Below are 14,780 nucleotides of genomic sequence, written 5' to 3'. Positions count from 1 at the left end.
TTGTTAATGTTGGCACTTGGTATTGATTTACTGATGTATAAAACACCAGTAAAGAAATTCAGAAACATAGTTCACAGCTTGTTTTGGAAAACAGATGCCCCAGACAAAATAAGTAGTTTGATGTAAATTCTATAAAACGAAGTTAATCGCAATTACAATATCAAGGGAAATTATCAATAACTTGATCTAACGACTATCTATCAATTGATATCTATCAATAACGACTTTTGTCGTAATCGTGCAGCCTTATTAATTGTTTGATCTCAAAAACCCCCCACAATCGGATGTTTTGCTAAATAAATTGCTTGGGACTACAATTAGTGCAGTTCTACAATGACATCAAAAACAGAAAACGTTTGCTCTTTAAAGTATAAACAGAAAGGCTCCTTTAAAGGAATAAATGTATTTACGCATTAATCACAATTATGGGTCACAATGTATCATGTTCTCGTTCACAGACACTGAAAACAAGACGAGCATTGAATGACAATGACAAAGTTTAAGGTCGCTTTGATGATAAAAATTCCATTAAAGCAGAACGAAAGCCGCAGATCCGCCTAACTCTCTTATGCTGTCTCTTGAGTTATTTATGTACAGGTTTAATGCAGAATTGTTACATCAAAGTTGACTATGAGCCACCTTAACTCGCAAAAGATTTGTGCAAAAGTTTTGTTGCTGTAAAACTGAGATGCACCGAGAGTCGTATTGGAATTGGATTGTGAGGTGCCTGACGATTCCCATCTGTAGTTGTTCCCACTGTGAGAGACAGGGGTTAAACAAAAGTGAGAATATTTAGCCAGCAGCAGATGTTTATTTTCTGTTTGACAGACTGCACCAAATTCACTACAGCCAGCTGAGTTGCACAAAGATATTTCAATTCCCAAATTTCATTCAAGATCTTCCACAAAGCTGTGTGAAGAATGAGAGTGCGAATTCATATTGCTGGCCTTTGAAATTTTGCCCGTGGTTCAGCTTTTCTACTGATCTGTTTTACAACATTGTATTGCATCAGACTGTGATTTATTATTGGGGTTTTTTCCATTTCACATGAGCTCAAGAGGTACAGTGTGTATATATATATATTTCAAAAATGTTCTAACATACTCTAGTTCAAAGCAAACTTAAAAGTAAAATCAGCATTATACAAGCATTACTGTGCTCTTTGTAATCTAACAAGAGCTTCATGTTCAGTCAGATAAGTGGAGTTTAAGTACAAATCATAGCTCAATACGCTACCTTTATGTAAATAATATGATCCCGGAATGCTTTTACAGTTCTCTCACAGAGTTACTCCCATGACAAATCAACTTGGGAAGTTGGAAATTGTGGGACTTATCTTGAACATGAAGATACTGGCTCACTGGGTCAAAGTCAGGGCGATGGTGTTTCTTTAAACTTTATAAACATCACAAAAGAAAGAGATGCACCATTAGTAGGCTTGGTATTGATGCCTTTTTCATGCATCGATAATCCTGAAATTTTCCAGATGATTATCTATCTACATTGCCATTTTTTCAGATATAAATAGGTCTACTTGTACTGCAAAGGCTTACCAGTATCAGTTGGTAGCTTGTGAGGTCCAGGAGTCGTTAGTAAGAGTGATGCCCTCCGCCTTCTAAAGCTGCGTTCACACTTCGTTGCTGCATGTCACCAGTGGCTGGCGGTTAGGTCCTAGTGGGCGTTCCCACTACTGGTTGCCTAGTAACATTTATGAAACCTACTTGGAATTCCCACGATCTCAGATACACCTTTCCACACATAATTTTTCTTAAATATGTCCCTGTACATGGGCAGAGACATATCAAATAACACTGGTAAATTGCTAACAGCAAGAATTAGCCTTTCCTCCATCTTTCCGTCACTGCAGGAGCTGAGAGAGAGAAGCTCTACCGTCTTCTCTCGTATTGGCTGTCGCTCCCGAAAGTCGCTCTTCATTTGCATAAAGTTAAACATTTCTCAACTTTGTCACGTCGCTGGACACGCCCACATCCGGTCGCCAACGGTCGCCGTCGCTCGTGTCGCCGGAAGTCGCCAGCTCTCATTGAAAATGAATGAGATGAGGTTTGCTGCGTGTCGCTGGCAGTGTGAATGCAGCTTAAAGCTGTGAACACACAACAGTCTTTGTCTCTTCAAACATATTTCTCAACACAATGTTAGTGATGTGTGAGCAGCAAGGTAACTCACCACCACGTTAAGCGGCTGCAAATCTCAGATTTGTTAGCTTCTTGGCCTGTGGTGAATCAGTTGATGATATTTTCCTTTGGTTTAAATCTTCCACAATTGCAGGTTGTTTGCCTTTTGCTGCACATCCCTGCCATTTGCCATGATATCTGTTCATATGGGAAATTAGATTGTAGGGCTGGATATTGATATAGATTTCACGATTTGATTCAAATTCCGATTCACAAGCTTTTGATTCGATATCGATTCAGATGGCTATATTTCTGTAACAATGTCCATTTTGCTTGCATATGAAAGAAATTCTCTCTCAGCTAATGCTTTTAATTATAAAGGGATCTTCTAACCTTCTAGGTAATCCTTCTAGGTACAATTTGAAAATATTTATTTGACATTATTTTTTATCATTTAGATTTTCATCATATTAGTCACATTTTAGCTTTTGTAAAATGTTAAAATTCAGACTGTTCCATCAATAAATGTCTTGAAATTGCATATATTTTGTTGCACATATATTTTTGTTACATCTTAATTGTTAACTCGCATAACTTGTGCTATTAACAAGTATTTACATTAATATGTTGACCACGTGCTAAAACGGTACTGTCTCTTTAAGGCATCAGCCAATGAGCACGTTTAACAAGAGAGGATGTGCACGTTTCTTTAGCACATCCATGTGTGATTAGAATTAAATGTTTCTTTGTTATTGTTGTTTTTAATCAACAACTGGCTATAGGGTATTAAAAGAGACATTATTCAATGACAATTGGGTTGCCTGGATCTCGTCTTTGAACACACAGAACGAGTTAAACCAAACATTTTCTCAACATATAGTGAACAGATCTCAGTGCTAATTAATTCTCCGCCATTATACTACTTAAACACTGAGTGAAATCTGAAAGTTTACCAACCAGTGACATTTTTTTAGTCGCATAGCGCATAATTTGGTTGCACTTGCAAGTGATTTACTTGCATTATAGAGGGTTGACAAATAGAGTAAAATATCGATCGTGGGATTTTAGAATCAATATAGATATCAAGACAAATCACTGTGAATTGGAAAGCACACAAATTATGCTTCTAATTCAAACGTCGGCTAATGTTAGTATTAGTATAATTATATTCATGTTATGCATTGAAAAAATAACATGCTGTTCTATAATCGATGAATCTATATTTTATGACATTCCTTACCATAAGGCATGGGGATTATAAATAATTTAAGAATAAAAATTCCACCTAAGTTTAAAAGTAGTAAAAAGTTGTTTCAGTGGTGGAGCCTCCATTTTGATGAAATATTACAAAGACAAACTTTATTTATTTATAATAACATGCAGGGTGGGCGATACCACATTTTTTCTTTTCGATCCGATACTACGTACTATCAAGGCCAGTATTGCCAATATCGATACCAATACCGATACCTCTATTATTGATTTATTTTTATTTTTTCCTGAAAACAAAATGGGTCCTTTTAAGCCATTTAAAATTATATTTAGAAGCCATAATTTTATTTTTAATTATATGCCTAAACTGAAAATTACATATTTGTGTTTATTATTTATAAACAACAGATCATTTTTAATTGTTTATCTAATTTTAAATATTGATTACAAATATTTGTTTTTAAATAAAATTATATAAAAATTTGCGCTGTCTGCTTGGAGACAGTAAAAAATGCAAGTTTTGTTAAAATCTTGAAAGAAATGTTGGCACAAGTGTGACTGCATGTGTCTTTCAGCATTACTGCACATTAAGTTGATCCAATCCAGTAAGAAATGATCCGATCATTCGCTGTTTGCTTATATAGTTCATTTTTTCACTTTGAGTCTTATGAAACACAATAGTTTTCATGGTAAATAAATAATAAAATAACTAGTTTAGTAAAAACCTTTAGTGTCTGAGTTTTGATCCTCTCGATACAACACGAGTTTCGGAAGTATCGATGCTTTAGGATCAATCTGCCCACCCATAACATAACATAAATTGTGCACAGCAGGGCCGAATGTAGGGGGGTTCTAGGGTGGGCTTTGCCCCAAGTCCAAATTATACCTATGCCCACCCAAGTGCAAATGAATCAAAGGTTTGAATTGTGTCGTCATGGTGCTAACCCTAACGCAATGCGCTGGAACGAAAGTCACACGTGCACAATTAGACCATGAATGTGCATTAAGTTAATAGGGTAAATGTTGATTTCATGTTGATTTTAAAGTTTCATTTCTTACAAGGAAACTCTGTTTTAACTACAAGTTGTCATACAGAATTAACAACCAGTCAGTAATGGAAATTATTTAAGTCTCACAAGGCGAAAACACACATTTCACTGTAACAGTTCTTGTTTAATTTCGAGTTGGACATAACGAAAGTAATGACTTGCATTGAGTAAGTCAATATCCGCTCTGGCTGATTCAGTAAATGGGTCGTTATATCATTTCAAATCAGTAACTCATGAAATTGAGACTGATACTTGAGTGTTGTTGATCCATTGAAAAGAACCATCTCTTGAGAGTCATTTGTTCGTGATTCTTGTTTTGTGTTATGTTTTGGTTTTACTTAGATTTTTCTGTTTTTGTTTTATAGATTTCTGAGCACAGTCTCTTAATTGTGAATTGTGTTTTTCAGCTCGCTTTGCTCCGTACAAGCCCACTGACATCATGCTCAAGCCGCTGCTGTTTGAGGTGCCCAGCATCACCACTGACTCTGTGTTCGTGGGCCGTGATTGGCTGTTCCAGCAGCTTGAGGATGACCTGAGGCCCAGCGAATCAGGCGAGAGCTCTGGGGCCATCCTCGTGGGTAACGTGGGCTTCGGCAAAACCGCCATCATCTCCCGCCTGGTGGCCCTCAGTTGCCATGGCGGCCGCATGCGGCAGATCGCATCCAACAGCCCAAGCGCATCTCCTAAAAGTGAGTCTTGGTTTCCTTGAATTCTTGAATCACTAATGAACACTAGATCCGAAACCCGCTTTTCCACCATCAGGTCGAATGGTTCTGAACACGATGAGGAGCGCATTTCCAATTACAAACCCTTCTCCGCACAGATTTCTTGGCACATATTCGTGCTCAACCGCGCTGGTGGAATGGCTTTAGTACGTGGTGACTGATGACTGTAATTTTGCCATCGCTGGTAAAGTTGGCTATGTTGAGGTTAAAGACATTTTATTTAAAAAATAGTTAATGTTTGGTGTATATTCATAATTTTATGATGATTGTTTAACTAGTGTAGTACATTATTATTTTTGTCAGGGAGGAAGTTTACACTAGCTAGCTCATTAAAACTCATATAATATATCATTGTTATCAGTATAATATACACTGATCAGCCACAACATTAAAACCACTGACAGGTGAAGTGAATAACATTGATTATATCAATACAATGGCACCTGTCAAGGGGTGGGACATATTAGGCAGCAAGTGAACAGTCAGTTCTTGAATTTCATGTGTTGGAAGCAGGAAAAATGGGCAAGCGTAAGGATCTGAGCAACTTTGACAGGGGCCATATTGTGATGGCTAGATGACTGGGTCAGAGCATCTCCAAAACGACGAACCATTCAGTCCGATGGTGGAAAAGCAACTCAAGAGACTAATATAAGTTTTTACGACTAGTATTTTCATGTTTAAGACTTCTTGTTTTTTTTAACAACTTTTTCCTTTATGCACCTGTTTCTTTATGTGGTTGGTTTGGTTCATGGCTTGCAACTCATTTATGAAGGACTTTATGAAACCCATATGGAAAAAATAAATGAGAAAAGCACTTCCATAACCAAGATGGCTAGAAAAGTGGGGGAGCACTGTTGCGCACTATTGAAAGTTGATTGTTGATTCACGTGCATATCTGTTTTTTTTTCTCTCTTCAAAAAGTTTTTCTCTCTTCAAAAAATCTTAAGACTTAGGCTCAGGAAGGAACTGAGACACAATTTTTTTTTTTTTTTTTCACTCTTATTTTTTCTTTTTTTCACTGTGCGGTTCAGAGCCTCCGTAGTTCCCACAGTAAATAAAAAATCACATTTTCTTTCATTATTTCGCCTTTATAGATGAAGCGCTGCATGAAACGTAATAAACTTTGTTATACACATGGCTGGAAATCATAAAATGTAAGTATAAATTTGATTAGGTAATTAATGTCTTAAAACATAATATATATATATATATAGATAGATAGATAGATAGATAGCCTATATATAACATCCGTACACATTTTTTTTAAAGCCATGATGGGGGCAGGGCAAGAAAAAATCCTTTGTGTTGAGCCCTGGTATACTATGCTTGCTGTGTTTTCTATACTGATAATTTCCCCCACACATGTGGGAAAAAATGCTTATATTTTTGCTTATTTTGGTTGAGGTCCTTTACTTTGATCTTGTTTTCCTAGACCAGGTCGCTTGATTCTCTTGCGAGATCTGGCAACACTGCAACTGGTATATCACCCACCCTTAGCACAGAGTACTGTCATTTAAAAAAAATATTACAAAATTACCGTTCTTTTATTTCATTCTAACCTGTTACCATTTGGAAAGGAGGCAGTGGAACGCATGAACTGAAAAAAATAAAATATATAAAAAATAAAGTTTCTGCCCAGAACCAAACAAAAAGAAAAACATTTAGTTTTTAAGTCCCTGATTAAACCTGATCTGTACATGTAGATGCACGTGCATATTTATGGAGACTCATCACAAAGGGTTGTCTTTAAAGAATCAGATCTGCTTGTCATATTTGTGCTGATACGGTTATTCACCTGTTCAGGTGGGGAGCAGCGTTCAGAATTGCCCTTGAGTCAACCGCCTCAACCTAACCCTCCCCCGAGTGCCACCAACACCCTGAGATCCAACAGCTGTCCCAGCACACCTGAGCTCCAGCGACGCCGCGAGGAGGCCGTCAAACGACTGTCTGCGAAGGTACGCTCGCAATCCTTTTTTTGACACCTTCATTGATACGGAAGTAAAAATAGAACAGGAAATGATGGGATGAAGAAATGCATGAGGAAATGCCAGTAAACACACCAATGTCTTTTGTAACCTGGTAACCCAGATCTTTAACCATCACCCTATAATATATCCCTTTTTTATTTATTTTTTTATGAACCATATGCTGATAGTACTGTATGTTGGCAGACCTGTAACACTTTTGTTGCATATGTACACTGTAAGGTCATGTTTGGACCAGGTACAAACATAGTGGTCAAACATGACTAATGCATGTTGATCTACTTACATCTTACGCAAAACAAAGCCTCAAATCAATCAGTGTGGATTGAACACATTCCAGCATTCAGTGAGACTTGATTGATTGGACAATTATTAGCGTAAGGAAGAAAAGAAACATATGTATTATATACAGAAGCTTTCCACACAACCTCTTGTTTGAGTGGTATCTCAACTGATGGATCTCTCAGTCGCAGTCCTAATAAAGTCACAGTCCTAATAAAGCCCCACAGGTGTGCTGCAGGTGAATCACAGGTGCAGGGGCGTGACTTCTGCCTCATTTATGGTATTGACAGTGTCTTAAATAGGACGTGTATGTTGCCGTCAAGGTTGATACACTGCCTGTCAAAAAGTTAGATCGAATCTTAAAAACCTTTTGATCTAAAGACTTGTTCTGAAATGCTTTAAATTTGTTTTGCAGGCAAATATAAATTATGACTACAATGAAAAAAATATTTTGTGGTGAAGTAAATATAGCAGTAAAGATTATGCACTTTCAACATTGAATAAGTTAAAGTGTGAACTTTAATGTTATTAGGTAAATTCTACATTTGTCATCAATTCAAACATGTACAAATTAATGCTCTAGCTTATAAGTAAATATTATTTATGTTTGTTTGTTATCTTTACAATGTGTCATCATGTATTAATAATAAAAGTAGAAAACCTTGGCATAATTATTTGCTAATTTGAGTAAATTTGCTGGTGAATAAATGAAGTAAATTTTACTTTACTGTTCGAAGCTTGCATTCCCAGTATGCACCGAGCCTGAATAATTAATGAGCTTGCATGTTTTCACTGCTTGATTTTGTTACATTTGGAAACTACTTGTTTTGTGAAGCCTGCAGTTCATTTTAATCCTCAAAATTACCCATTTATGATATATATATATATATATATATATATACAGTTGTGCTAAAAGTTTGCATACCCTTGGAGAATTGGTAATATATGTACCATTTTTAAAGAAAACATGAGTGAGCAGGCAAATCACATTTCTTTTATTTCTTATGGGATTCATATTCAACTGTAGGTTATAACAGAATGGCACAATCATAAAACAAAACATGACAACAAAGAAAAAAATGAAATAACCCCTGTTCAAAAGTCTGCATACCCTTAGTTCTTAATACTGTGTATTGCCCCTTTTAGCATCAATGACAGCGTGCAGTCTTCTGTAATAGTTGTCTATGAGGCCCCAAATTCTTGCAGGTGGTATAGCTGCCCATTCGTCTTGGCAAAATGCCTCCAGGTCATGCAAAGTCTTTGATCGTCTTACATGAACCTCACGTTTGAGATCTCCCCAGAGTGGCTCGATGATATTAAGGTCAGGAGACTGTGATGGCCACTCCTGAACCTTCACCTTTTTCTGCTGTAACCACTGGAGGGTCAACTTGGCCTTGTGCTTAGGGTCATTGTCGTGCTGGAAAGTCCAAGAGCGTCCCATGCGCAGCTTTTGTGCAGAAGAATGCAAATTGTCTGCTAGTATTTTCTGATAACATGCTGCATTCATCTTGCCATCAATTTTCACAAGATTCCCCGTGCCTTTAGAGCTCACACACCCCCAAAACATCAGTGAGCCACCACCATGCTTCACAGTGGGGATGGTATTCATTTCACTATAGGCCTTGTTGACCCCTCTCCAAACATATGCTTATGGTTGTAACCATAAAGCTCTATTTTGGTCTTGTCACTCCAAATGACAGTGTGCCAGAAGCTGTGAGGCGTGTCAAGATGTTGTCGGGCATATTGTAACTGGGCTTTTTTGTGGCATTGGCGCAGTAAAGGCTTCTTTCTGGCAACTCGACCATGCAGCTCATTTTTGTTCAAGTATCGTCGTATTGTGCTCCTTGAAACAACCACACCGTCTTTTTCCAGAGCAGCCTGTATTTCTCCTGAGGTTACCTGTGGGTTTTTCTTTGTATCCCGAACAATTCTTCTGGCAGTTGTGGCTGAAATCTTTCTTGTTCTACCTGACCTTGGCTTGGTATCAAGAGGTCCCCGAATTTTCCACTTCTTAATAAGTGATTGAACAGTACTGACTGGCATTTTCAAGGCTTTGGATATCTTTTTGTATCCTTTTCCATCTTTATAAAGTTCCATTACCTTGTTACGCAGGTCTTTTGACAGTTCTTTTCTGCTCCCCATGGCTCAGTATCTAGCCTGCTCAGTGCATCCACGTGAGAGCTAACAAACTCATTGACTATTTGTACACAGACACTAATTGCAATTTAAAAAGCCACAGGTGTGGGAAATTAACCTTTAATTGCCATTTAAACCTGTGTGTGTCAACTTGTGTGTCTGTAACAAGGCCAAACATTCAAGGGTATGTAAACTTTTGATCAGGGCCATTTGGGTGATTTCTGTTATCATTATGATTTAAAAAGGAGCCAAACAACTATGTGATAATAAATGGCTTCATATGATCACTATCCTTAAATAAAAGACAGTTGTTTTGCAATTTCTCCCAGGGTATGTAAACTTTTGAGCACAACTGTATATATATATTAGGGCTGGGAAATTTAAAGCGTTGATTTACTACTAAGACCTTCATGCTCCAATTAGGGTGGGGGTGGGGTTATGGCATCTGCTGCTTGCCAGAAACAAACCCAGGCACTTTTGTACAATATCAGTGGATGAAACTTCACCAATGTTTTTCACCACTTTCTGTGGCTAACATTGGCATATATAAATTTTCAAGAGGTGCTCACTTGACTCAACACAGAGTCACACAGAAACGGAATTCATTGTTTGAAGCAGTGCATGTTTATTTATTGCGCAACGCATGTCCCTTGCATAATAAACATGGAAGTGGATTTACTGGACAGAGAATACGGGCAAGCTGCTGTATCTCTTCACATCGTGCGAAAACGCTCATTGACTTTCATCTGAACCCGTTTCAAAAGGAAAATCACCCGACTGAGACCCAGCATGTGCACGATAGAGACTGAAGGATGTGGCCGTTCAGCAAGCTGCAGGTATACTTGAAGATACTGAACTGAAGCTAAAGAAAATAATAGTTTTGGGATTTTAAACTTCAGCAAATTAAACTGCAGCGTTCAATATTTTATATCTGTATGTATAGTCAAATAATGCATTGGCAATGTACACTTAAGTTTCTTTTGCCAGTAAAGTTCGATATGAATTGAATCTGCCCATTTTATCCTATTATTAAAAAAAGTCCACTGGATTTTGCCCAAATTGTAATTACAACATGTCCACTGATTTTATGGCATGCATACATATACTTGTATCAAAGATTAATAGGCCTACCTGTAAAATGTGTCTAATTAACTCTATCCACAAAAACAAAACAAAAAAACATAAAATGTGCATATTTAAATAATTTACATAAACCAATGACTATCCAATTTCTTGTTTGACTATTAATCTATATGGTGGAAAATAGCAGTAGCAAAGAATGACTAGGTGTGTCCAAAACTTTCCACTGAATAAAAAATATAATTGTTAAATTAGGATTTCAATTAATGATGGTTATTTTAAAAATAAAACATGAGGTGATCAAAATATTATTAATTAGTCATTAGTGGTTGCAGCCCTAGTCTTAATTTTTTTTTTCCACTTTCAGGTATATTTGGAGATGGTTCTCTTTGCACTTGTATCCAGACAGAAGTGACTGTTGTTGTGATGCAGTCTGACCGGTGATTCATTCATCCTGTATGCAGCACAGATGCAGTTGTGCACTAATGTTGCTAATGGACTGTGATGAATGTGTGCTCATGTCAAAGTGTCTTACTGCAGCTGTTTTAATGGCAGACCCGAGCTTTAGTATAATGATTTATTTCCCCCTTCAGACATCTTTATGGTGGAAAAGTGTAGATTCAGTAAGATGTCAGATCAGAGTCTTTTGCTTTATGTATTTATATTTGTAGTGCATTTGCACTGTCGACCAATTGAGATTTTTTTTTTCACATCTGGCACAGATCGGATCTTGCATGCGTTGGTCTATAATACCTCGAGAGAGCCATTCATTAATATTCCCATTCATCTCAATGGCAGTTGCTCATCTGAAACAATTTGTTAATGGAAACAACTGTTTTTGAGCCAGTCACCTGAGCTGTATATGCCATGTGACTAATAGAGCACAACAGTGCCTGTTAGGGATTTCAAAAGTCCTTGTACTTCGGTACCAATGAATGCACAATTAATCAGATTAAAATAGTGAGATGTCCTATGCCCTATTTGGATGGGATTCGTTTTATATGGAGTCATGGGGTAATGTTATAATTACCAGAGCTTTTCAGTAATTTTAGTCCTGTGTGAATTGGTCATGTCAGTAATTTTTCCAGACTTTTTACGGTGTGTGCGTTCCCATGCTGGTAAAAATAATAGCATGTTTTACCTACTAAAAAATACCCTGTTGTAATAACCTCTGGTAATATTTTTTTTTGGGGGGGGGGGAATTTTTCCCCTTTTTCTCCCAATTTGGAATGCCCAATTCCCAATGCGCTCTAAGTCCTCGTGGTCACATAGTGATTCGCCTCAGTCCGGGTGGCGGAGGACGAATCCCAGTTGCCTCCGCGTCTGAGACAGTCAACCCGCGCTTCTTATCACGTGGCTTGTTGAGCGCATTGCCACGGAGACATAGCGCGTATGGCACATGAGACATTACCCCATGTGACTCTACCCTCCCTAGCAACCGGGCCAATTTGGTTACTTAGACCTGGCTGGAGTCACTCAGCACGCCCTGGGATTCGAACTAGCGAACTAGCGAACTCCAGGGGTGGTAGCCAGCGTATTTTACCACTGAGCTACCCAGGCCCCCTACCTCTGGTAATATTTATCCTGTGCGAATTGACATGTTATCAGCACTTTCCAGCCCTTGAGCCCTTTAAATAGCACTGTTTCTTAAGTTCTCCGTGTCTCAAGTGGAAATTGGTCAATGAGAAGATGCCAGAAAACATAAGATGTGCTTTACAACTTCAGATACTGACATCTGAACTGATGCATGTTTTTCTCAAGCATTTTATGCTGTTGACTGTTTTTTTTACCCATGTAAAAGAGGTAGAAGCAAGTGTGATTTCTTTTGGTTAGGAAAAAAAGCAAGCACATAATTTTTTATTATTTGAGCAGAGTGCGGGAAATTGTGGTGAGCCCTGCAAATAAAATGTAATAATGAAAAGGGATTTTTATAAAAAATTTTATTTATTATTTTTCTCCCCTTTTTCTCCCCAATTTGGAATGCCCAATTCCCAATGCGCTCTAAGTCCTCATGGTGACGTAGTGACTCGTCTCAATCCGGGTGGCGGAGGACGAATCTCAGTTGCCTCCGCGTCTGAGACCGTCCATCTGCGCATCTTATCACGTAGCTTGTTGAGCGCATTACCACAGAAACATAGCGCGTGTGGAGGCTTCACGCTATTCTCCACGGCATCCACGCACAACTCACCACGCGCCCCACCGAGAGCGAGAATCACATTATAGTGACCACGAGGAGGTTACCCCATGTGATTCTACCCTCCCTAGCAACCGGGCCAATTTAGTCGCTTAGGAGACCTGGCTGGAGTCACTCAGCGCACCCTGGATTCAAACTTAAGACTCCAGGGGTGGTAGTCAGCGTCAATACTCGCTGAGCTACCCAGGCCCCGGGATTGTACATATTTTTAATTCAAGAGTGTAATATAAGATTACAGGCTTGTTAATGTCACCAGTTCTGTTGTATTTAGCCACATATTCCAATCAATATCTTCTTCTTATTGCAAATACAGCCTATGATCATGTTTAATATTTCCTGCATAATTAATCTACACAGTATACACTTTTTAATACAGTAGGTCAATTATGCATGACAGCACTGTAGACAAAGAGTAGACACACTCATCTCTGTGATTTTTACAGGCATTGCTTATCCAGCGCGTATCGATGGTAAACATTACAGACATCCGCAATAATTATTTTATGGACATATGTCTGGAAAACTTATCTCATCCGAATAGGGCCCTAGTGTGATTATTAAACCGCAAAGGCTGTAATCCTAGTCTGCATGAGCTGCGTGCTTTAAAATGAATGTGTGAAGCTGACTGCTCATACACTGGAAACTCCACAAACATTGAGAATCATTTGCATTGTATGAGATGACAGAGCAGAGCTCTCATTCACTGTAAAGCACTCAGCACATGTAGACTATATATTTATATAATCAAATCACAGCATTTGTGCTTTAATGATCACACTGGGCCATGAAATGAACTGCTTCTCTGGTGGCGTAAAGCTTTCATCAAAAACACACGTCAAAATAAAAGCTCACGTCAAATTAAAAGCTTTATTCAAAACAAAAGCTAGACGCCTGAAATTGAAGAAATTGTGACAGAAATATATTAAAACTGTATAGTAAAAGGTAATATTCATGTAGTAATAATAACAATAATAATAGTAAGTAATGATTAATAAATAATAATAATACTTATAAAGCAATATATCTCGAGGAAGAGCACTGTTGTACTTAATAAAAATTTGGTAAAAATGTAACGTTGAAAAGTAATTGTTTTATTTTTTATTTGTTATTTACATTGAAAAGTATCTTTTTAAATATAGGCTGAAGGAGTGTGTTCAATAGCACATTACCATATTAGCCTGTTTTTGCTGTGGTATCGAAATTGGGATCGAGAACTGTGAAATTTCTGTATTGTGAAATTTTGTTTTCGTGACAACCCTAGTGCCCTCCCACTTTTTTCTGCCGTCTTTGTTCTGGATGTATTTTTTCCCATTTATTTTGTACATAAATAATTCATAAATCCTTCAATAAAGAGTTTAAAGCCATGAACTAAACCACCCAGCTCTGAGGTGAATCACAACATTACAAACTTTGATTTGAAGCAAAAAAGTATTTGAAAATCATACAAAATGACAAAGGTACAAGACTGTGATATTGTCTTTAATGAGGGAATAAACTACAATCCCATAAAGCATTGTGAATGATGTAATCGAATTGAAAGTGATGGAAAAATATAAAACTATTGATTTAAAGTATAGAATTAATATATTTAAAAAGAAATATATTGCAGAGTATTTAGATACAGTACGTACAAATATATATAAGTAATTTGAGAGTGTAAGGAGACCGATTGATTGCGTACTGTGACATACTGTACCATCGATTGACAACCTCGGAGCTCACGGTAGGTCTGTGTTTAAAGGTTTTAAGTTATCGTTCGAAATCAGTTCCCCTGTTAAAAAATAAATGAATGGGATATTTACTTCCAGAACCAGACCATTACATGTGCGTTAAGTCGAGCTCTGCTCAACCTTGTTGCATCTTCATCGGTTACTGTCACCTTAACCCTCATTGACGGTGATTGACCTCAGGTTGCTTTGTCACTGTAAATCGTTGTTAGTGTGAACACCCTTTAGATGCCTCATTAGTGCTCGTTGTGTGTAACA

The 14,780-nt window shown here is 37.6% G+C and overlaps 1 protein-coding gene across 1 annotated transcript in view; it reads left to right on the top strand.

Moving 5' to 3' along the window:
• LOC127448217 (protein TANC1-like) overlaps positions 1 to 14,780 on the top strand; it is a 248,275-nt gene that overhangs the window by 144,151 nt on the left and 89,344 nt on the right. Inside the window, exons 9-10 of the mRNA XM_051710591.1 lie at positions 4,801 to 5,082; positions 6,922 to 7,073. Coding sequence (XP_051566551.1) covers positions 4,801 to 5,082; positions 6,922 to 7,073 — 434 coding nt within the window. The remainder of the gene's footprint in view (positions 1 to 4,800; positions 5,083 to 6,921; positions 7,074 to 14,780) is intronic.

This window comes from Myxocyprinus asiaticus, chromosome 11, assembly GCF_019703515.2.
Source record: "Myxocyprinus asiaticus isolate MX2 ecotype Aquarium Trade chromosome 11, UBuf_Myxa_2, whole genome shotgun sequence".
NCBI classification, from domain to species: Eukaryota; Metazoa; Chordata; class Actinopteri; order Cypriniformes; family Catostomidae; genus Myxocyprinus; species Myxocyprinus asiaticus.
Note: the sequence above shows the minus strand (reverse complement) of the source record. Positions and strands in the feature narration are given on the sequence as shown.